The 24,618-nt window shown below is 35.6% G+C and overlaps 2 protein-coding genes across 4 annotated transcripts in view; one reads left to right on the top strand and one right to left on the bottom strand.

The window, feature by feature from the left end:
• Positions 1-317: 317 nt before the first annotated feature.
• On the bottom strand, positions 318-6,426 carry mettl4 (methyltransferase 4, N6-adenosine). The gene is made up of 8 exons (XM_052600942.1): positions 6,047-6,426; positions 5,870-5,935; positions 4,354-4,711; positions 3,691-3,760; positions 3,421-3,595; positions 2,504-2,610; positions 2,348-2,433; positions 318-966 (listed from the first exon to the last, which is right to left on the bottom strand). Exons 1-8 carry the CDS (start codon positions 6,296-6,298, stop codon positions 788-790), a joined length of 1,293 nt encoding a protein of 430 aa, XP_052456902.1. The 5' UTR covers positions 6,299-6,426; the 3' UTR covers positions 318-787.
• A 5,348-nt stretch (positions 6,427-11,774) lies between these two features.
• The window catches only part of LOC128016438 (structural maintenance of chromosomes flexible hinge domain-containing protein 1), a 47,035-nt gene continuing 34,191 nt past the window's right edge, over positions 11,775-24,618 (top strand). Inside the window, exons 1-13 of one of the 3 annotated variants that reach the window (XM_052600939.1) lie at positions 11,775-12,179; positions 12,262-12,337; positions 13,580-13,738; positions 13,827-13,909; positions 16,014-16,144; positions 16,358-16,472; positions 17,776-17,895; positions 17,984-18,150; positions 21,335-21,425; positions 21,514-21,724; positions 21,873-21,990; positions 22,993-23,176; positions 23,278-23,349. In XM_052600939.1, the coding sequence (XP_052456899.1) occupies positions 12,024-12,179; positions 12,262-12,337; positions 13,580-13,738; positions 13,827-13,909; positions 16,014-16,144; positions 16,358-16,472; positions 17,776-17,895; positions 17,984-18,150; positions 21,335-21,425; positions 21,514-21,724; positions 21,873-21,990; positions 22,993-23,176; positions 23,278-23,349 (1,683 nt within the window). In that variant the 5' untranslated portion in view covers positions 11,775-12,023. Of the gene's footprint in view, positions 12,180-12,261; positions 12,338-13,579; positions 13,739-13,826; positions 13,910-16,013; positions 16,145-16,357; positions 16,473-17,775; positions 17,896-17,983; positions 18,151-20,781; positions 21,214-21,334; positions 21,426-21,513; positions 21,725-21,872; positions 21,991-22,992; positions 23,177-23,277; positions 23,350-24,618 lie in introns of those variants that run through there. The other 2 variants (XM_052600940.1, XM_052600941.1) reach the window with 2 other exon arrangements.

The following is a 24,618-nucleotide window of genomic DNA, read 5'->3' as shown; positions in this document are numbered from 1 at the left end:
CGCTTGTTATAATAAAACGGCAGCAGAATCCACAAAAAGCCTGTTCTCATTAACAAGGGTTACTTCGGGAGGAAACGTCAAGCTGTGGATCTCAGTCATGCATCGGAGATTTCATTTTCTTCTCCTGTCGATCACGCTGACAGCATTTTTATTGTTTTCAATAATATTTACAAGTCCACGTCCATCTATCTCAACATAAATTGACAGGATGTCACGCTCCACAGAAACACATTTCTTTGCTTGTTTGTTTTTTCTCGTATTTATTAACTATATGCATTCATTCAGACAAATTCTCAATAGGGAAAAAAAGTCTCAAGGAAAATAAAACAAGTATTTATTAATAAAAATCTCGTAAAAAAATGTTATACAGCCTCTACAACTTAATTTAGACAGCTGCGAGGGTCTTTTCATATACATTTGACTAGTAATTATCAGCATATGTCACATGTAAAAGAGGTTTTAAGGTGAACGTTTTAATACGAATTCTTTGCAACCAACACGACACAATAAAATTCAAACTCTTAGTGTCCAAAGTGCAGATGCATTGGTCAAAAACTTACAAATTATCCTCTAAAGTTATCAGAGAATGCACAAAATTTCTGACACACAAATACACACTAAACATGTTTCCAAAAACAGACACATCTAGAATTGTTTCTGTGTTGTATTAAAAGACACTTTTCTGATTTAAGACACAGCTGTACTGCATCTTACTTATTAAAATCATACAATGTCCACTGAAGGAAGGGAGCTGAAAGCTTTTAGAAATATCTACTGAAAGCGTGAGCTACTGTTTAATCGCTGTCTCAGATGTCGTGGACGGCTCTTCGGCTCTCTCTCTGGTGAAATAGCTGCTGTGCTGGAACTTGATGACTTCGTTTCCCCAGCTGGTCCAGTCGCACTGGAGACTTCGGGCGAACAGCTCTAAACACTTGGGCTCGGGGCTAATGTAGGGCTTTAACACCGCTGCAGGACATCAGAGGAACAATCAGCACCAAAGCTAGAAATCAGGAGTTCTCCGACTTTGTTTAATACCAAAAAACTTCAAACGGTCAACAACAAAACATACGTTAGCGAACCACAGATTGATTAGCAATAAATTTCAATAACAAAAATGTTTTTTTTCCATGCAAAAGATACCCTTGTGGAAAAGAAGTGCGCTTAACTGCATTGAATGTGCACTTGTAGTGTACTTTAAATCTTAAAAATAAAAATGTACAAGTTTACAGATTATGAATGCATAAAAATGTACACAATAAATACATATTAAAGAAATAAAGCCACTTGAATTACCCAAAGTGAGACACTAACATGACTGTTTATTAACAGACTTAAGTGCCATTTTACTTTAAAGTACATTTACACAATTATGTTTAAATAAATTTTTAGTTGTGCTTTAAAAAACAAAACATCTGATTAATATGCAAGTACTTTATTATAAGTGTAGTATGCTATTTGAGATTACATTTAATATGATCATATTTTAAATGTACTTCATTTCAACTTCTTCATTACAAATGCATGACTGATAAGTTTCAACAGAAATTATATTAAAGTGTGTTTTAGTTTACCATAAATGCATGTAAGTACATTCAAGAGTACTTTAAATGTATTTCAAAGACAAATAATTATAAAAATAGGGACTTAACCCTTGTGCATTGTTCAAATTCACTACCCTTTCATTATTTTGGGGACGAAAACATCCACTCAATTAAACTGTTGTAAAAATGTATCAGATCATTTTTTTTTTTGCATAAATATATTAAAATCAACCTCAATCTTGATCAAAACTACCAAATGTTTTTAAAAAATCCAAGATTTTAAATCTTTGAATTGCCAAGTTCATCAATGATGTCACTGATTTGGACAAAAAAAAAAAGAAAAATACTTATTTTCAATATAAAAGTAATTGGGGTTGGATTTTTTTAAATACTTTTTATCACAGTCTTGGGCATGTCAAAGATTAGCAACAAAATTGGCTTTGATGCATTTTTAGTTTTTGCGCAGCATTAGATTTAATTTTTTTCACCCTCATTTATTGTTTGTGGCTGTTTTTGCCCCATTGACTTCCATTATAACGACATATTTTGATCGCAAAGCCATAACACCATAAAATCATGCATTATTGATGGTTGGGGGTTTTCCCTTTTGGGCAGAGGTAAAACTTGATATTTTTACAGTTGATCACTAGATGGGACCATTAACCCTTTAGATAGGCATGTGCAAAAAAAGGCTTAGTTTCTGGCTTGCATATGGAGTTATATGGAGTTTAACAGCAACTTATGGTGTAAAAATCATGTGCACAAAGCTGCTGTAGTTGTTTCTGGCATGTTTTAAGTGTGTGCACCTGATAACGAAGGCTTCTGGGAGTGCAGGACTGATGGGATGCTGATTAGGAGCCGCTGCTCTGGAAGCTCCTCCGCTGCTGGAGACCTGCAACACACAATGAGCTTTACAACATAAAGAGATGGAAGAAAGACAACGCCAGCGGGACACACATTACCTGACTGTGTGGTCAGTGCCAGACCGATGTCTGCCGAGCACCAGCACTTCATAAGGCTTCTTGTGCGGCGAGTCCAGAGGAAACACAAACTCTCCCGTTCGGGTCACCTGGAGGTTCAGCCAAACTCTCATCACAAGCCGAACAAAAACTTTCAAAAGTAATGTTATATTATTTTGATAATCCTTAAAAACAAGTAATGATTTATTATGCTTTTTTTAATTTATAAAAACCCTTTAGTCACACTGTAAAAGTGTAAGATTACTGGAGTATGTTTTACAAGAACATGTCAGTTTTTCAAATTGTCATGTTTAATTCAATGTGCTGTTTGCTGATGATTTACTTGAGATTAAAATTTTTGATCTCTGTATTTTGAAGCATTCACTTTCAATGAATGAAACAGGTTTCATTAAAAATAACTATATTTAATTTTTTTTGAAGATGAAACATTGAAAATTTCACATTTCTTCTTTAAACTACGGGTGGTCTTCTATGGAAATTGGTTTCTGCCACAAGATAAAGTAAAATAAAAAGGTGATTATGACTTTTTAGATCACTTTTAAATCTCTTCGATCTAATTCAGACTTTTTTTTCACTTTAAAAATGAAAGATGTAAACTCAGAGTTGAGAGATATATGTGTAGAAGTGCATTGAAACTGTGAGAGAAAAAGTCAGAATTGGTAAATTAACTTATTATTATTCTTTATTATTATTCCATGGTGGAAACAAGTTTCTATTTTAGACAAAAAACAAAAACAAAATAGGTTTTGAATTTAGTTCAATATGAAAATACAGCACCAATTTTACAGCGAATAATAGATTTGTTATTCAGTCTGTTTTTACTGCCAAATATCACAAGTGAGATCCTAATCCTCATCAGTGTTTTCGGCTGTGTTTCCTCTTGGTTGTGTAAAGTATACCTTCACCCACAGCCACTCTGCCAGCACTTCAACCGCCCAGAACGGGTAGAGCTCTTCTTTGATGAAACGCAGGTGCTTCGCCCGGTTAGTTACCCACGTCACCACCAAGCACTCTGGAGCAGCCAGAGCCGGCACAGGAAGCTGCTTGAGCCGAGACGAGGGCAGAGAGCTGTATCTGTCAATCACAGCAGGATATCACTTCAGTCCAGAGCAATGCGTTATAACAGGCTTATTACAGGTCAAATAACAGCTGGATAAACACACTTATACCTGTTGCTTCTTTTGACAGATTTGTTCTCCCATGGTGGATCAAGGACTATAAGGTCAAATTTGTCTCCACCTGTAGTCAAAATATAGCAATATGCAACACTAACTGATCAGTATATGGAAAGGAATAAAAGAAAATTCAAAACATGTTGCCAAGTAATCAGACCTATGGGAAGCAAACATCTAAAATAATAAGAAATATAAAAGTGATAATAATAGATAATTAATAATGAAAAGAGGGACAAATTTGTATGTGAACCCATTGGAATCGGTTCTAAATTGACATGAAATTCCAATTTAGAGTCACAAAAGTATGCAAAATTGGCAGCTTTTAAAGTAGCATAAATGGTATGTTTACAATAAGGCCCTGTTAAAGTTAGTTGATGCATTAACATTACCTAACAATGAGCAATACATTTGTTACGATAAAATATTTGTTAATTTTATAAATTAATTAATTTAAAATTCAAAGTTAAAAAATAATATAAAACAGAATATTAAAAAAGCTAAAATATGAATAAATATGACAAAAAACATATCAACTATGTTAATAATACTAAAATAGCAATAGTCATGAAAACGTCAAGCCATTTAGCTGCTCTACATGAAAAACAAAATACTCTATGGTACCAAAATAGTAAATAAAAATTCTGTGATTGAACTCACTGTTGACAAGTGGATGCATACGTGTGATGTCAGACAACAGGAAACGGCTGCGGGGCGGCAAAAGATACTTCTCCTTCATCAGCGTGACCTCATAAGCGCAGTCGAATGGGTTTTCAGTGATGTTTGAGAACAGATCCACTGATGGGTCCAGACCATCTCTGTTCAACGTCTGCACTGGTGCCATCAGAGACTCATCTGTTAATGGGAGCTGCTTGGCCATATCACATAACGCAGCTAGCCTGCACTCGTGTGATGGCATAGATTCAGAAGGTGGTGTGGTCAAAACTTCTGTCAAGTATCCACACTGACGTCCAGCTTCCAAAAGAGCCAGAGAGCCCTCCAGAACCACCAGCCTGATCTGAGAAAAGATTAGAAAAAGCCATTGAGGATTTTTTTTTAATTTGTATTCTAAAATGATAAGCAAAATGAATCTTGAAGTAATTTCCATCATAATTTGGAATCACTCCATTTTCAGTATGCACAGAGTACCGGAAAGATCTACTAACAAACCTTCAGTATTAAGTTTAAAAAAGTTAGCAGCACTCATGGTTTACTATAACGAATGCAGTTGTTCTTTAATAAATTTGGAACAATTTTTACATTTGGAATTTTAAGCCATGCTGCTGAATGATCAGACCCATGGGAAGCATATAAATAAAAAAAAAAAAGAGAAGTGGACTAAGAACCGAGCCTTGTGGAATACCTCAAATGGAAACAGATTATGATGTCTGTTTTTTAACACAAACAAACTGCTGCCTATCACCAAGACAGAATCTGCCAAATTAAAAAAAGAAGCGGACCAAGAACCAAGCCCTGTGGAATACCTGAAACGGAAACAGTTTATGATGTCTGTTTTTTTAATACAAAAAAATGCAATTGTCATGTGTGTCTCACCAGTAAAGCCGGTTCTGTGATTAGTTGTAAATGTCCATCACCTGCTTTCAAATGGAATGGCACTTACTACGCAGAGCCATAGTTCGCTGACAAGCTACGCAATATCGCGTTCATAACCACATGCGATTCATCTGCATGTGAATCATGCAGCCCTAGCCAAAATGCAGTGTGTGGAATACCATATCCCACATATACACTTAACTTAACCTTCCAATGAACTCCACATTAATTTTACATTTTGAAAACATTTTTGTTACTTTTTTCTTGAATCCTTATTTTATCAGATTTTTCTGACCATTTTTTTTTAAAGTATACAATGCAAAGTGACCACTGTTTGCCACACAGAATTTAAAATGAAGGGTCAATTGAAGTCATGTGACAATTTAGTCATACTGTTGTACTATTCTGTTCGCCATTTTTTATCTACACTGCACAATTCTTAATGTAAGAAAATGATAATAATAAAATAAAATCTATCTCTTTATATATAAATATGAGATAAAAAAATCTTATTTGATCACATCACTATAAGTTCCAAATTATTATGATGAAATTATACAGATTGCTTTAAGTTTTGTTGATGTATGAAATTAATAAGCATAAAACCAGCCAATTTGGTCACCTTTCCATGATAAATATTGGCATCTAACTCCCCTGTATTAAGATCACGCCGCTTTCTCTTTCGTTTCTGCAAATAAAAACAAACAGTAAAGAATCACACAGCAACCGGTTTATAATAGAGTATAGTATATCAACTAAAATGACATAAATGTTTTGTACTGCTTTTTCTATTGCCTACCTTTCGTGTTTGCAGATCAATCTTTGCATGTTCACCATTGCTGTGTTTTGCAGTGCTTGTCGAGATGTCAGTGTTTTGTTGAATCTGAACGTGGGGTCTGACTGTATTAAAATACTCCCTCTTGAAATAGCATCTGAAGTGTGTTGGCTTATCAAGGCCATCACAGTAAGAAACACAGCGCTGCAAACCTTCATCGATGAGAGAGCAGGAGTCCAGCAGCCAGCCGCAGGAGTTCACACACACTACAGACATTTACAACACAATCATAGAAAGCCCAAGGAAACTATTACAAGCGCTTCATCTCATCTCACGTGTGCTGCTGCTGCTGCTTCTTCTTCTTCTTCTTGATACGATTGATTGTTAGGACGCAGGCCAGCTTTCGGTGCGTTACCGCCACCGACTGGACTAGTGAGAGATTTCATGTGTGACATTTATTACATTATCAGTCATCATAATTATTATCAAACAATTATTTTATATGATTTTAATATATATATGATATAATAATTGTATATGTATGTGTGTGTGTGTGTGTGCATATATATATATATATATATATATATATATATATATATATATATATATATATATATATATATGTATATATGTATATATATATATATATATATATATATATATATATATATATATATATATATATATAATATTATTGTAATTAATAATTAATAGTTAGTAATTGTAATTATTTATATTTTTTATTTAGAAAATAATTATATATTTAGTCACGTATAATAAAATAATATTACAAATAAATAATATTTTATATTATTATATTTCAATTTTATATATATTTATATATAACAATTATTCTTTACATTATATATATAAAATTGCTTAGTCATTTTAAACAATAAACATTTCTTCTTCTATAATTACATATAAAAATATTTTTTATAGAATTTTCAATATAAAACATTATTGTTTATTTATTCAAATATAATACAATAATACATTAATATTAAAATCATTTAAATGTTATTAATAATACTAATAATACTATTGCTAATATTAATAATTTAATTTCCACTTATATATAATACAATATTTTACATTGTAAATAGTAGAAACAAATACTTATTAAAAAAATTAAAAATATAAATATCACTCTATTTTCTTATTTTTTGTTGTCTATTTTCCTCCACCCTTATGTTTCAATTCCTCGTCTCTTAACCAATGTGTTATACACATAAGCGTAAATACTGTACATGCAGAACATCTTTTATTTATTTATTTATTTTTTTTTTTACAGTTTTTCTGAATTGCTAAAGCACATTTATTAAAACCTTAAACATAAAACAAAATCTACAAACTACTACAGTCGCTTAAAAACATTTCAGCTGTAGGCGACACCAGACAAGTCTTCGAAATCATACACATATTAGTAAATACTACATGCACTACCGATCATTTATTAGACAATACATGAAAAAAATGGAAAACACACACAACATGCAAACTGTCCTTTCAAAACTATTTGTACTCTTCTAAAAATCTTATTTTCCCATATGGCCCGTATTCTGAAACATAAAATAAGCACATACACTGACCTTTTTGACATGGCCCTGTGACCTGGGAAGGAAATAGTTCACATTTCACTCTTGCATCAAACATCTTGTAAGTGGTCGATAACTTGACTAATAAGCACACAATATATTTAATGCAGAATTAATCTCAGAAGGAAAGATGTGGTCAGATCGGCATGCACTTCATCCTCTCCTTCAACACAATAAAGTCTGAAATGATTTCAGTGTGTTGTCTTTTTTAAATGCATTTTTTAATCACCTGTAAATGTATGAACAAACACCTCTTTGTGTACAATTTTTTCTGGTTTGAGACACTGCCCTTCACACACACACACACCTGAAGAAAACACACAACGAGGTCCAAACACAAACATTACTCCGTACTTTCTCACAGTGACCAGCACATTATCTCATGACAGTGTTCTGGTGAGATGACGAGCGGTCAATCACAATGATAGAGTCTCTGAAGAAGGACAGTGTAGTCACACCGGATTGCTTCAGACTTAGACCTCTCACTTTGTTATGGGGAGATATAAGAAAGGGAAAAAATTTAGACGATCAGATCTATGGGAAAAGCCGGAGGGACCGATTTTATAGTCGAGAAGCTGCAGAAAGCTGATATTTTGAATAGAAACACTACATTTGGATCTGAGATATGGTCCCAGCAGCTTGCCATAGATAAATTCAATGATGACACACCAAGAAACAATAAGTGGATTTGGGAGAATAAACCGAGAAGGCATACAGGACAGAGTAAGTCTGGCTGCAGAAGATGTGGGACGAGGATGCCATGAAAATGAGAGAGAAGAAGTGGAGTCAGAAGATCAAGGTAAAAGAATGAAATCACAGCGAATATTGTGAAACAGTAATAGAAAAAGATAGAAATATTAAAGTGGGCTTAGTACTTATTTATAGTTTTTTTTTCAATTGCTAACACACTGTAACAGATTCATTCATACAGTTCTTGTAACAAAGACATGTAAACTTTATTTTTTTTTCGTTTTGCTTAGTGTTTACGTTACTTAAAGGGTGAGTTCACCCAAAAATCTAAATTATGTGATTAATAACTCACCCCCTCATGTCGTTCCAAACCCGTAAGACCTCCGTTCATCTTCGGAACACAGTTTAAGATATTTTAGATTTAGTCCAAGAGCTCTCAGTCCCTCCATTGAAGCTGTGTGTACGGTATACTGTCCATGTCCAGAAAGGTAAGAAAAACATCATCAAAGTAGTCCATGTGACATCAGCCCAGCCAGCAATGACATGTGGGGCCCAGATGAGGGCTTCATGGGCGGCAAATGTGGGCACCATTATGGGCTTGCACCCGGGATCCATATTGGGGCAAGCCGCGGAAGCCCAGATGTACTAAAAGTGGGACCTGTAAGGGTACTGGTCAGAGGTGGGTAGAGTACCCAAAAACTTTACTCAAGTAAAAGTAAAAGTAATTCTAGAAATATTTACTCAAGTAAAAGTAAAAGTACTAGTCTTGAATAGTTACTTGAGTAAGAGTAAAAGAGTATCGGATAAAAAATCTACTCAAGTAGTTAGTTACTAGTTACTTTGGGTCATATATACGGAGTCTTTTTTTATATAGATATATAGACAAAAAATGTATGTAATGTATGTGTGTGTGTATAAATTTATATATTTCATCAGCCTTTAATCCAATTTATGTAATTTATTATAAAACCCTGTCTGTTTATTTAAGTAACAAATATAGGTGTCATGCCATAACATATTTTTAATACGACTGACTTTATTTTAAATGTGAATTTAACATTGAAAGTTAATGTGATATAAATATTGCTACTAATTTTTCATTGTTCAGAAAGAGAGCAAATAACATTTACATTATTAAACATAATAACATAATTATGTTAATAATTATTAACATAAAAAAACTGACAGTCTAGATTTCATTCACTCTCAGAAACTACCATTAAAATCACTGAAACTGTTAACACTGTGAAATCAATATCTTAATTATAGATTCGTACACACATCTGCACTTTGTTGTTTCTGACGAGAGAATTCGCCAGAAAGAGGTATTCAGTCAGTGAGCGAGTGAAGGAAGCACCGGCATTTCAGCGATGACTCATCGGAACACCTCTGATTGGCCTGATTGCATTCAAAAGCTCAACAGAACCGTGTGTGATTGGTTAATGCGCAGCGCTGTAAAAACGCGTCTGTCTCTGGCTCAGCGCCAGCAAGCGATCACACAGATCTGAATTTAGCAGCTGATGATATATGACTTGTTGAACGTACTCGCACTGGTGTGATTGTATTAAAATTAATAAAATCTTAATCGGCTATTCTTTGTCTTTTGGAAGCTGCATTCAACCTGTTATAAGCCACACACGTACAACAAACTAATGTCACAGTGGTATCGTGTACTGTAATCGAATGTAGCCCAAGTTATTACCTGTTAAACAGTAGACAGCACACGCGTTCATCTAATAAGGATCTCCATCGCAAGCAAATAATAGCCTTTGCAGATTAGCTTTCAATTCAGTCCATTTCCATAGCCCCGTTTTCAACGCTGCTAATATTCTTAAACGTTACAACTCTGAGTGAACCGCTTCAGAGCTCAGCGCGTGCAGCATGGAACTGAACGACTCCTTCAAACTGATTCATGAACCAATTCACTCGTTTGTCAATTGGTTTGATCAAGCCTTTGAACAGAGTTGACTCAAAAGAATGAATCATTCGCGAATGGGCATCGCTCATTGTCCAGAGAAAAGTAGACGGCGCGTTTGGAATAAACTGAAGCATTTATTGCATTAAGATAAAGTAACGAGAGGGGCGTCGCCCACAGTAACGAAGTAAAAGTACAGATTTTTCCCAAAAAATGTACTCAAGTAAGAGTATAAAGTACCCGTCTTTAAATATACTCAGAAAAGTATTCGTTACCCCGAAAAATTACTCAAGTAAATGTAACGAAGTAAATGTAACTCGTTACTACCCACCTCTGGTACTGGTCTGCATTGGGCAATTCATGTCAGACTCATCTGGGCCCCAAATGGGTCTAAAGTGGGTTTGCACCCAGGATCCAGCCGTGGATGCCCAGATGGGCTTAAAAAGGGATCTATAAGGGTGTCATGTGGGATCTTAACTGGGAAATTCATGACAGACCCATTTGGGCCCCACCTGCTTAAAGGGCGTTTAAAATGGGCTTGCACCAGGGATCCACACGGGGGCCAGCCATGGATGCCAAGATAGGACCCGTAAGGGTCTTAACTGGGTAATTCATGTCGAGCATCCCTAGTTGTCTAAATATGTCTTTCTGCCCCAAGGGACAGGCGTCTGGGACTGGACTATTATTAGAAGTGTTAGAGTGTTAGAAGTTTTGGGAAGTTACATTTTTCATTTTATGCACGACTAACAAAAATGACTGATGGATTGTTTTGGCAAAAGATCTACATGTATGCAATGTTTGTTCTTTGGTGGCTAGCGTGACTTGATATGTATTGAATTACAATTACTCAATCTCAACGTGCTTGATTAGCCTACATCTGCAGCGGTCCCAGTGTCCATCCTTGCCACAAAACCATATCCACTTGGTGTCCACTGCAGTCCACATCTTGTTACTAGACACAGACTGATGTGCATGTAAAGGCTGACTCCCCCTCTGAGTTGATCATACCTGTGAAAATAAACCTGTTCAGGGGTTAGGGATTTACATTTTGATTCTTCCCTCTATGGTGTTCTTACCGACACACCTGGTTCACTGCGATTCAAGCTAGCCCTAACAGTATCTGGTAGCTCTTCGCTACAATAATGATATATCATAAAATCATTGTATAAGGAATAATAAATAATAATTATATATATATACATATATATATATATATATATATATATATATATATATATACACACATATATATATATATATATATATATATATATATATATATACTAGTATACTAGTATATACTAGTAAATATAATACTAATACTATTATAATACTATTACTAATAATAATAATTTAATTTCCATAATTATATAGAATATTTTATAATGTATGTATATAAATGTGTATTGATTTATATATTATAAAATAAAATTATATATATATATATATATATATATATATATATATATATTTTTTTTTTTTCGATTCACACTCCACCCAGTAGGGGCGGAGTTTGTCCTGTATAATTATTGTTCGACCGTCATGAAACAAACAACAGAGAAGAAGAAGAGATGCTGCAGAAGGAGGGGGACGGAGTGCAGGTTGAGGTTTCGGGTGCGAAGTCATAAAGTTTACAAACTTCATAAAAGCAGCACGTTAGTCTTGAATATCAGACAGCTGGACACCAAATAACAAATCTAGCCATGAAGATGAACATGTCAGAGAAGAAGCGGTGAGTTTGTGTCACTGTTATGTGTCAGAGATCGCAGGTTTGGAAGTAGTACGTGCCGGATCGAGGATGACGGAGGCGGGAGCGGAGCGCGAGCGGCGGAGAGACGTGCAGAGGATGGTGTGTGTGTACGACTGCCGCTCGGAGAGCCGCGACGCGCCGCCGCGAGCGATCATCGCCACCGCGGAGCTGGACTACAGCGGCTTCCTGCGGGCTCTGAGACAGGTAACCCCTCGTGACCCGGTCAGGACACTTTAACCGCCTTCACGGTGAAACACAGACGGTCACGGGTTTACTCTAATTTCAGAAGTTCTGTCTGTCACCGAACGAGACGTTTGTTGTGAGCTCCACGGACCGAAGAGAGATCACCTCTGACCTCTACAGTAAGAGCTCCACAAACGCGCACTAATCAAACACTCAACTGTTTTCATTGTGCCGCTTTTATGAAAAAAAAAATAAATAAATAAATAAATAAATAAATAAATAAATAAATATATATATATATATATATATATATATATATATATATATATATATATATATAGTGGTATTTATCTTCTGTAATTTGTTTACAGATGAAAATGTCAAAATAGTAATTTTTAATGTATGAAATTATTATTATTATCATCATTATTATTATAATTGTACAATAAGAGCTCTAAACGTGTATTAAGTTCAACATTATATTCATTTACTTTAACTATTAAATATTTTTTTATTTCAAAACTACATTTTAATTTTGTTATAAATAAAATATAAGTATACATTTTGTTACAGAAGTGATATATTTTGTTTGTATTTAAAAAGTAAATAAGTAAGTTTATTATTTACATTAATTTTGTTCTTTACAGTTGTGCATATGAAAAAGTAATAAAACAAAAATACATGTGAACATTATTATTTATTTAAATTTTTTACTGAAATAAGTTGCAAATTAAGTATTTTTAAATGTAAATATTACATATTCTTTATTTTTTATATTTCATATATTTATATTTTATTAATGTTATATTTCAAAACTAATATTTATTTTCATTTACATATTTACATTTTTATGTTTTCTATAGTTTATTTTATATATTTTTGTTGTGGTATGTTCTATGTAATATAGTAATTTTCAATGTATTTGTTATTATTATTATTATTATTATTATTATTATTATTTCTATTTTACAATAAGAGCTCCAAACATTTAAAATAAATATAATAATTTACTTTATATTTACTTAGTTTATTTTACTTTATTTAACAGTTATTGACATTGATAATTTTGTTCTTTACAGTTGTGCATATGAAAAATAAAAAACAATAGTACAATGAATGTAATTTAAATTTTTCCCACTCCTTTTACTGTAAAAAGCTCTAAGTTGTACATTAAATATTAGTAAAAATGTAATTTTACATTTACTTTATTTACTTTTATATATTTATATTTTATAAATTTTATATTTCAAAACTAATATTTATTTTCATTTACATATGTTCATTTTTTAAATATGTTTTGATGATTTTAAAACTGAAACTTAAATTTCATATGCGTCTGACAGTAGTTTTCAGTCGTGTCACTCTTCCTGAAGGGTTTAATGGATGCACTGATGTGGTTTGTGTGTGTTGTGATGCTGCAGAAGAGCTGGTCGATGGGAAAACCTTGCACCTGTTGAAGTCTATGGATCAGGAGCTGACTGCGGCGACTCAAGAGCGGATTGAGTTTCTGCCGCACTACCATACTCTGGTGCAGTGTGGCATGTACGAGTACTACGCCAGTGAAGGACAGAAGGCGCTGCGTGAGTCTGTGCACCTTCATCTCTGCTGCACTGCTGTACATGAACACTGTCAGTTTGATGATCTGTTTCTCTTTCTGTTGTGATGCAGCATATGCCTTCGCTGAGCTCATCGATAACGCTCTGTCAGCCACCGCAAAAAACACAGGAATCAGGAGGATTGAAATCAGATTGGTGAGAGTTCAAACCCTTGCGTCAACTGCATCAATCTCATTGTTTTACATTATACATGTAGACTGTGTGACAGTAGGCTCGATGCAGTGTTACGCTCATAAGTTTAGGAATAGGAATACAAATCATTTAGTTCAGATAGAGAACAGACACTAAAATTAAAGATTTAGATTCAGATTCAGATTCAAATCAAAATGCAAATGCACTTGTTGGGTGATATATTTTGAATTATGAAAAGGCTGTTGACTTAAGTTTATATAAAGGTGATTTTATCCGTTTTTATATAGGGTGAATTTGTGAGTCTTTTTTTTTCACGTTTGTTTCTTATATCTTTATTTGGTTTATTAACAAAAGTTCTGTTTATTATAAGTTAGTTCGTCATTATACCATTTTGTTGTAGTCCATTAAAGCATTTGGCGCAGAATCGCTGCTAATTCAAAAGTGAATTTAAAATGCATGCTGGCAGTTACAGGCTAATTGAAAGTGAATGTTAAATGCATTTACCAGCTAACGGAAAGTGAAAGTAAAATGCATTTACAAGCTAATTGAATGTGTATTTAAAATGCATTTACAAGCTAATTGAATGTGTATTTAAAATGCATTTACAAGCTAATTGAAAGTGAAAATAAAATGCATTTACAAGTTATCATTAAGTGAAGGTAAAATGCATTCACAAGCTAATTGAAAGTGTATGTGAAATGCATTTACAAGTTAACATTAAGTGAAGGTAAAATGCATTCACAAGCTAATTGAAAGTGTATGTGAAATGCATTTACAAGTTAACATTAAGTGAAGGTAAAATGCATTTACAAGCTAATTGGAAGTGAAAGTAAAATGCATTTACAAGCTAATTGAAAGTGTATGTAAAATGCATTCACAAGCTAATTGAATATGTATTTAAAATGCATTTACAAACTTATTGAAAGTGTATGTAAAATGCATTTACAAGTTAACATTAAGTGAAGGTAAAATGCATTTACAAGCTAACAGAAGGTGAGGGTAAAATGCATTTACAAGCTAATTGAAAGTGAAAGTAAAATGCATTTACAAGCTAATTGAAAGTGTATGTAACGTGAATTTACAAGTTAACGGAAAGTGAATTTGAATATATTCGAATGCATTGCATGATATTCGATATCCGTTCGAATTTGACTTTTCTCAAAAGTGACAGCCCTATTACAAGCTAATTGAAAGTGAAAGCAAGAGAGGAAAAGAGAGAAAACCACAATGAGTCATTCAGATATGCTGATTCACTGCTCAAGAAACTTTTTTTTCTTTTTTTAGTTTTTGATCCATAATAATTTTGAGGAAATCATGATGAATCTTTTCTGTTTTTTTGTTTGTTTTTTTTAAATAAAAAGAACAGTATTTAGTTGATATATAGATATTTTGTACAATTATGAATGTTTATTGCAACTTTTGATTTTATGTGTCCTTGTTGAATTGAAGTATTAATTTCTATAAAAAAGAAAAGTACTGATCCCAAACTTGTGTATGGTACTAGTGTCCATATCACATTCGGGCTGTTAATTAATTGATTAATACAAACGAAACATTACAGATGAAAACTCTTTTAAATGTTAGATGCGTCATGCCTTATGTTTATTGCACACATAATTAAGTTAAAAAGCATAATTTTCAGCTTATATCATGCTACCTAAATGATAATCAGCTCTATAAGCATGTATTTTAAGACTATTACATGACTATAGCAAATAAATAATGGGGTGAATTAGATCATATATAATTTAATCAACCCATGAAAGCACAAAAATAATTCAGTGATAAGATTTCTCTTTAACATCTTTTCATTAAGTTGATGCATTCAGAAGCAATGCATTCTTTTTTCTGCAAGACATGCAGTTTTTGTGGTTATGATGTCTAGTTGACTCAGTGTTATTTATCTAGTTGACTCATTATGGTTTGATGCTGGTCATGCTAATTAATTTTACGTGCATTTTCTTTTTTATTTGTGATATTGCATGAAACTATGACACATTTTATAGTTATCTGAGAAAATTAGCTTCATTCAGTGCACCATTGTGGTACTCTATGACCAACTATTAGTCACAGTGAACTGGATGTGTGTTTCTCTCTGTGTTTCCAGATGTTTGACGAGTCACAGGGAGGACCTGCTGTTGTGGTGATGGATAACGGCTGTGGAATGACATCTAAACAGCTGAACAACTGGGCCGTGTACCGTCTATCCAAGTTCATACGAGAAAACGGCACAAAGAGGTGTGCTCTTGAGAAAACCGCTGTTTTTCTTGCCCGAGGTGTTTTATGAATCACTCTGAAATGACTCATAATTCAGGTCATGCAATGACGTTTAGAGTCTCTTCTGATGTGAAATCATATCTGAGCTGTACTGATTGTGTGATGCCTATAACAATGTCTTCTGGAGCTTGTTATGATAAAACCGTCAGTTGTCTTCCTCTTCTTTGTTGTTAGTGAAGAAAGCGGTTACGTGCGGCCGGATCCAGTCCCACGCAGTCTGAACAGTGACATCTCGTATTTCGGAGTCGGAGGCAAACAGGCTGTGTTTTACATCGGCCACTCTGTCAGAGTATGTTTGCATGCAGTTTGTTTAGTTTTATTTAACAAATGTCACACTTGTAATACATCCATTGTATTCATTTACATTAGTTTTCACTAAAGCAGATTTCACCTTTCCCAGATTAAGGCTCTGAGTGAATTGCCTTAATACAGTCCAGTATCGAAAAATGTCTTGTCGTTCGGTATACCACATTTCGATACCTAAAGGGTTAATCTCGTCAATGTCAGTGAGCCAGTAAGCATTCAGCCTAAATCAGTGATTGGATCTGGAGAGGCATCAAGGAATATGTGTATTATAAGACCATTCACAATGTAGCATCATACTACATAAGACAATTTATAAAATTAACTATTTTATACAACTTTTCAAAATAAAAGTCCCGTATAACTTGGAGAAATTATGACAGAAATATCATACTGTTGTATAATTAATTATAATATATATATATATATATATATATATATATATATATATATATATATATATATATATATATATATATATATATATATATATATATATATATATATATATATATATATATAAAATCTTCAATCTTTTTAAAATTTTTAAGAAGTATGTAACCAAGGATTTATTTTCTTTAATTTACACAGTTCTGTTGTTCAGCATCTTGCTTGACAATAGATTGCAACGTTTGGCTGTAAATTAATTTAATTTCATCACATTTTAAAAGAATGATCAAACTGACTGCTTTATTAATTCATTTAATTCTACGGCATTTGTTATGATAAATTAGTATTGAATCATAAAACACAGAATCTAGCTACAGAACTTGCATTTCATGGGGCCCTGAAATAAAACGAATCTTACTCTTACGTTTGATCGTGAACAAACAAAGTTATGTTAACATTTATTCTCAAGATCTAACACAAATGTGCAAGGTATGTCCTCCCCATTAACGGTAAATGAATATTGCGATAAATATCGATATCGTATGATATTGAAAAAGTACTGTGATAATATTTTTGGCCATGTCGCTCAGCCCTATTAGAAAATATTTTTTAAAATTACTTAATTTGATAAGAACAAAATGAGTTTGGAGTAACTTGAGTGTGAGTAAATGATGACATAATTTATTTTAAGATGAACTAACCCTTTAGCACAGAAGTCACTTGAGCAATGACACACTAACCCTACTGTGTCATATTTGATATGCAAATTTCTAAGGCTTTTAAATGATAAACATAATCAACTAAAACTCTTTCTTCACTCTTTCTATGTATTTACAGTTCACAGTGTTATCAAATTTAATTTGGGGTAAACTGTGCTTTTAATCCTATGTGTTTTTCAGATGATCAGTAAACCTGCAGGCTCTCCAGATGTTCATGAATTTGTGATGTCTAAAGACGACTTTGAGCGCAAGGAGGTGAACAAGGAAGACATTTACACTGGCTTCATTAGAAACAGAAAGGTGAGGGAAGTTTAAGTCCTCTCAGGGCTTTGTTGGCCCCTGGATTCTGTTTTTAAATGTGTGTTCATGTGTGTGTTTTCTTCTGCAGCCTGGCGACTGCTCGCATGTGGCGGCCGGAGAGGATCAGTTCCTGCGCTCCATTGTGATGGAAGAAGAAGCGAAGGAGAGTTTCACTGCAGTCATCATCACTGGAGTCCAAAAGGAACACGTCACTTACCTGAAACAGAATATCAATGTGTGGACCCGAGAGCTGGCGTACGTCTCAACTGCACACACATGAACACATGCATGGTTTATTTATTAGTTTTTTCTAGTTTTTGCACGAGAGTTGTTGCTTAAAATACTACGCATATAAAAAAAGTTATATTAGTAGGAGTAGAATTTTATCTGTTAGGATACAGTGGTTTATCTTTTTGTGTTACAGTTTAGTTACAGCAGGTGATTTATTCAAATATATCATTTTATCGTAATTTTACTGGATAAGGATATATATATATATTTTTTTTAAATTCACAATTGCTATTGAGTAAAAGATTTTAGAGCTTTGCATAATTAGACAACTGTATGTGTTATAAAATAATGGACACAGAGTTTTAGTATTTTATTAATTTCCATGACTTTTTCTGGGGTAGAAAGCAAACGTATATATCTCGGTTTTCCAAGACTTTGGGATTCGAGGTTCTTCAAAGAAAAAAAAGTTGAATTCTTAAGGAAGTCTTAATTTTTTGTTGTTTTAGTTTAGTTAATTTGCTAATCCATATTTGCTTCACAATGAGCACAGCTAGACCTGTGACATCTGACAGATTCTTTTTATACTTGCATCTAAGATGTACATGTACAAGTTCAGGTTTGTATGAAGCTGGATGACAGCATGGCCAGGAGACTACAGACAGTCATTAAACTAAGGGTTGCCCAACTAAGTATTGATAGTTGTGTAAATACGGTCATACCAACAGCTGTCTGAGTAATTTTTGGTCGATTGTAATCCATTACATACCTTTCTATCAAAGTGATCTAACTGTTACGAATCACTCGGGAAGCTGAGGAGTAACAGATGAAGATGTTTATTAAAGAAAGACACAAGCAAAAGAGCAGGTAGTGAGAAGTGAATAGGAGTCTTGGATCCGTGCAGGTAAGGCTTTGACTTCTTGTAGGGAACGGTGAACCACACACACGCACTTCGGGGAAACTGGGTCCTTCGGAGAGAATCTCTGGAGAGAGTAGAAGAGGAGTTAGTCCTTATAGTAAGCATACAGGAATGATCTTGTCGTGAACGTGACCGGACAAAGACTGAGTGCGTGTGTGTCTAATATGATCTAATAATCAGGTGAGGGTGTGCGCTGTGATTGTGTGGAGGTGGAACCTGGCGTGTTTGTAACAGTAGCCCCCTCCCCACGGATGCTCTCCATACCCGGGAGATGAATTGGGGCTCGATCCGACACGATATCTTCTGGGATGCAGACGTACCTGAAGACATGGTTGAACATCAATTCTGCTGTTTCCATGGCTGTAGGTAGGCCCTTTAGAGGAAGAAGACGACAGGCTTTAGAAAATCTATCCACTATTACCAATATGCATGTGTTATTGTCAGAGGGTGGAAGGTCCGTTATGAAACCCACCCCTGGGTGTGACCACGGGCGATTTGGAACGGGCAGAGGAAGGAGTTTGCCAGATGGTAGGTGGCGAGGACATGGTCATGGTGCAGCTGGTACATCCACTCATATACCTTCTGACATCTGAGGCCATGTTGGGCTACCAGGAGCGTTCCTGTAGCAACGAGAGGGTTTCATTGACCCCCGGATGACCAGTGCCAAGTGATGTATGCGTGGAGTGGATGAGTGGAGTGCGCCATGTCCTTGGGGTGTACATGTCTCCTGGTGGGCAACCCGGTGGGGTGTCATTAGGAGGTTCGGCAGGAGGAAGAGTCTCAGCTGACCAGGTGATAGGAGCGACTATGATATCGTCCTGGAGGATGGGTTCTGGATTTTCCGATCTTTCCTCGGGAGTGTAACATCTGGACTAGGGCTGCACAATATTGGGAAAAAATTACATTGCGATATTTTATTTTTCTGCGATATATATTGCGATATGAAATTTTTTTTTTTCTTACAAACAAAAAGGGGGTGAGCACACTTACATTCTCATTTTAAATGATTTAAACATCGACACCAACGTGTCAATTGATTAATATGCGTGAGGGAAAGAGAGCAAGACAGCGTTTGTGTTGTTTGAAGACATTTAGCGTGCGGCCGGGGCTCTCTCTCTCTGCGCGCGCTCTTTCTCTCAGGCCGGAGACAGGTGCAATATTTGAAAATCAATAATTATTAATTCAATAATTATTAATTTACTTTTTAAATTAGATGTATATCTGAATATATGTCAACCTATAGACTTTCAAACATCTAGGTGTCATTAATTAATATGAATCTGTGTACAAAATGACATATAAACATATTTTCCAATTGTATTTTGCCTGAAAACGCTTCCAGCACGCTTGCGTGTCACATGAAAAATAGGCGTCGGTTCTATTTCTAGCATGCACGCGTTTTGTCTCACGCAGGCAGTCTGCAAGCTCTAACCTGTTAACATGGGAGCCGAATTAAAAACAGACACGCCACGCAGCTGAGACACTTGCGCCACGCATCTAGTGTGTCGCCGGCTGCACGTTTGCGCGCTCTCTCTCTCTCTCGCGCGCGTTCTCTGGCCCATACAGTTAATGAATAACGGATCAACTATGACAGCCTACATCGCACATCCTGCGATGTGACTATCGTGGATTCGTACATCGCGATATCGATGCTTAAACGACACATCGTGCAGCCCTAATCTGGACAGAGCCTTCACGTTCCTTCACGTTCTTTACCCCTGGGCGGTAAGAAATGGTAAACTGGAAGCGGGTGAAGAATAACGCCCAGCGGGCCTGTCTGGGGTTGAGTCTCTTGGCTGCTCTAAGGTATTCGAAGTTCTTGTGGTCAGTGAGAACTTGAAATGGGTGTTTGGCTCCCTCTAGCCAATGTCTCCTTCCTCCAGGGCAAGTTTAATGACTAGCAATTCCCGATTCCCGATGTCATAGTTTACCTCCGCCGGGTTGAGTTTCCTGGAGAAGAAGGCACATGGATGGAGGTGGCTGGGATTCCCCTGCTGCTGGGAAAGGACTGCTCCCACTCAGGTGGTTGAGGCGTCCACTTCCACCACAAACGGTCGATCGGGGTCCGGATGTACTAGGAGTGGGGTGGTCGTAAAGGCTTGCTTAAGGGGTTGGAAGGCTTCAGTGGCGGTTGGAGTCCAGGAGAGAGATTTGGGTTTCTGGCGGAGAAGGTTTTGATTTGTCTGTTTTAATAAAATAATAGATTGACCGATAATAAAATCTGAGATTTTTAGGTGAACTAACCCTTTAAGGCCACCCATAGGCCATTGAATGCCGTTTGTTTTATTTCAGACATACATACCATTACTATATACACGGAGTTCATGGAAACGACCAGAGGAAAAAGAGTGAAAATGACCATGTCTCCAACATTGACATTCAGGTACAGATGTATTGCATTGCTCATTCAGTGTTTGAGTGCTTTAGAGTGCTTGTTTTTCTCTGAAGCTCTTTCTGTCTTATTTTCTCAGATCGTTTTGCTCGAGCGCTCCCCTCGAATCCCCCGTGTGATGAATCTGAGGGAGGTAGACGATGACATGCAGTCTCTGTATATCAACTCAAGCTTTTCCACTTTTGAGTTCAAAGCCAACGGCGCTAGAGATTCTTTAGTGGAGGGACTGATCCGTTATCACCCATTCCTCTACGATCAGGAAACATACCCAGTGGATCCATATGCATTAGGTATTGTAAATCATAAATAAATTGGCTGTTCCACACTGATGGCGTTGTGGAAAGAGATGCTCGGATAATAGATGATACCAGTTCGACTGCTGAAATGTGTGCATCCCTGGGTATTTTTTTTCTATGTTGGTCTGTGTTTGTTTTGTAGGTCCTTCAGAGGATGAGGACGAGGAGTGTTTGATTTTGAACTCTGAAGCTAGGGGCAAGCGGCCGATCTTTGAGTGCTTCTGGAACGGGCGGCTCATTCCCTACACCACTGTCTCAGAGTAAATGTCTGCTTAATTCTGAACATCAGTTCAATTTCTGCCATATTTTACCTGTGGAAAAAAAGCATTTAGAAAAACTAATAAATATTCACATCTGAATAGAAGCAGTTTTTCTCTTTAAACTTCACCTTCCTTCATCAACAATTACATATCACCTATAAATTATTATAAAACCTTAATACTAAGAAACTTAAGATTGATGTGGTTCAGAATATTAATTTGCCTGATAATTGCATGCATGTAAGGCTTTCAAGCCATTGAAGTTTCATGATATGCTGATTAATTAATCTAATTTATAATTAAATTTTGGCTGAGAAATTACCACCTGAAAGATTATAGCGTTAGATAAGAAAAGCATTGCCAAAGCAGTTTAAGAAAGAATAATGATATAATTGCATATATGCATAATAATAATAATAATAATAATAAAGGGGTATTAATGTTTGTATTAATATTAATATTAAAATATGAAATTACAGGCCAATTCTTTGCCCTCATATCTTGAATTTTAGGCTCATATAACTGCATTATGCTTATAAATATCTGCATCAATATAAGATGATTTAAAGGTGTAGGTGGGGTGCTTTAAATTGTTATTTAATTTTTGTTTTGTATATTAATGCTCATTTTACTTATGCATTGTGGTGACTATTGAAACAGTTAAAACATTTGGCTCTATTCACTTTGACTGTAAGTGCCTTACTGTAATTTCAGTTTTTGCTTTTTTTTAAAGAGGAGGGAAGAGTCAAAATAAATTTTTATGATAATCATCATTGTCATAAATGTCGTCAGTTGAATCTGAAATATGTCTTTATTCACATTAAATATAATGCTAAAACACATTTCTGGATTGATGTGGGTGAAGAGGTAGTTTTTGATGGGGCTTTGGGGCGGTAAAACAGTGAGAAATGCTGTTTTAAGAGGATATCAAATAAAAAAATAGCGCTGAAGGCAAGTAGCCTGAACTTGATGAGTAACGTGGAACGTGTGTGTGTGTGTTAGGTTCGAGTGGTGTACAAGGCCTAAGAAAGCAGGTGCCGTGCCGCTGGAGTGTTATAACCGGATTTCAGGAGTTCTCTTCGCCAACGACCGATTCCAAGTCAGTACCAACAAACTTACCTTCATGGACCTGGAGCTTCAGCTACGTGACAAAAACACCATTTTCAAAAGAGTGCAGAATGGCCAGGTACAGAAACACACTCCTGAACTCTAAAAGACACATTTTAACACTGCTCACATGCACATGATCGAAGGCCCAGTTCACACAGTCTGTGCTGTTTTATCCAGGAGCTGCGGGTGAATATCCAGAGGGATTTTACTAACTGGTTAAAAGAATGTAATGAGCGCTTCGATAAGCAGGTATGTGTAAGGCCAGGGAAGCAAACACAGGTGTAACTGCATGATCAGTGCATTTTAAGTGCTTAATGCAAACTTTTGCATGTATAAATATCGTATACAGGTGCATCAATAAATTCAATAAATTAGAATGTCATGGAAAAGTTCATTTATATCAGTAATTCAGCTCAAATTGTGAAACTCATGTATTAAATAAATTCAATGCACATGGACTGAAGTAGTTGGTTCTTTTAATTCTGATTTTGGCTCACATTTAACAAAAACCCACCAACAAACTAGAATATCTCAACAAATTAGAATATGGTGACGTGCCAATCAGTTAATCAAGTCAAAACACCTGCAAAGGTTTCCTGAGCCTTCAAGATGGTCTCTCAGTTTGGTTCACTGGGCTACACAATCATGAGGAAGACTGCTGATCTGACAGTTGTCCAGAAAACAATCACTGACACCCTTCACAAGGAGCGTAAGAAACAAATATTCATTGCTAAAGGAGCTGGCTGTTCACAGAGTGCTGTATCCAAGCATGTTAACAAAAAAATGAGGATTGTCAAGCAAAATCATTCAAGAATTTGAGTGAACTTCAGAAGGAAGGCATCAAGAGTCACCACATACAGACGTGTCGAGGAATTTGCTGTAGACATCGTCAGAGGCATCTTACCTGGGCTAAGGAGAAGAAGAACTGGACTGTTGCACAGTGCACCAAAGTCCTTTTTTCAGATGAGAGCAAGTTATGTATTTCATTTGGAAACCAAGGTCGTAGAGTCTGGAGGAAGGGTGGAGAAGCTCAAAGCCCAAGTATCTTTAAGTCCACTGTTAAGTTTCCACAGCCTGTTGTGATTTGGGGTTCAATGTCATCTGCTGGTGATGGCCCATTGTGTTTTTTGAAAAACAAAGTCACTGCACCCGTTTACCATAAATTTTGTAGCACTTCATGCTTCCTTCTGCTGACCAGCTTTCTGAAGATGCTGATTACATTTTCCAGCAGGATTTGGCACCTGCACATACTGTCAATAGTAACACAAAGGTTGGTGAAATGACCATGGTGTTGGTGTGCTTGACTGGCCAGCAAACTCACCAGACCTGAACCCCAGAGAGAATCTATGGGATATTGTCAAGATGAAAATGAGAAACAAGAGACCAAACAATGCAGATGAGCTGAAGGCCACGGTCAAAGAAACCTGGGCTTCCAGACCTCCTCATCAGTGCCACAAACTGATCACCTCCACGACACGCCGAATTGAGGCAGTAATTAAAGCAAAAGGAGCCCCTACC

Source organism: Carassius gibelio, chromosome A7 (genome assembly GCF_023724105.1).
Source record: "Carassius gibelio isolate Cgi1373 ecotype wild population from Czech Republic chromosome A7, carGib1.2-hapl.c, whole genome shotgun sequence".
NCBI lineage: Eukaryota > Metazoa > Chordata > Actinopteri > Cypriniformes > Cyprinidae > Carassius > Carassius gibelio.
This window is presented reverse-complemented; position numbering and strand designations above follow the sequence as displayed.

Bases quoted from the DNA above. Each gene is read 5' to 3' on its own strand.
- mettl4 (XM_052600942.1), bottom strand. From the start codon at position 6,298: ATGTCTGTAGTGTGTGTGAACTCCTGCGGCTGGCTGCTGGACTCCTGC. The intron at 5,936-6,046 runs GTAGGCAATAGA...TTTTATTTGCAG, and splicing joins TTGATCTGCAAACACGAAAG to AAACGAAAGAGAAAGCGGCG. The intron at 967-2,347 runs GTGCACACACTT...GATGTCCTGCAG, and splicing joins CCAGAAGCCTTCGTTATCAG to CGGTGTTAAAGCCCTACATT.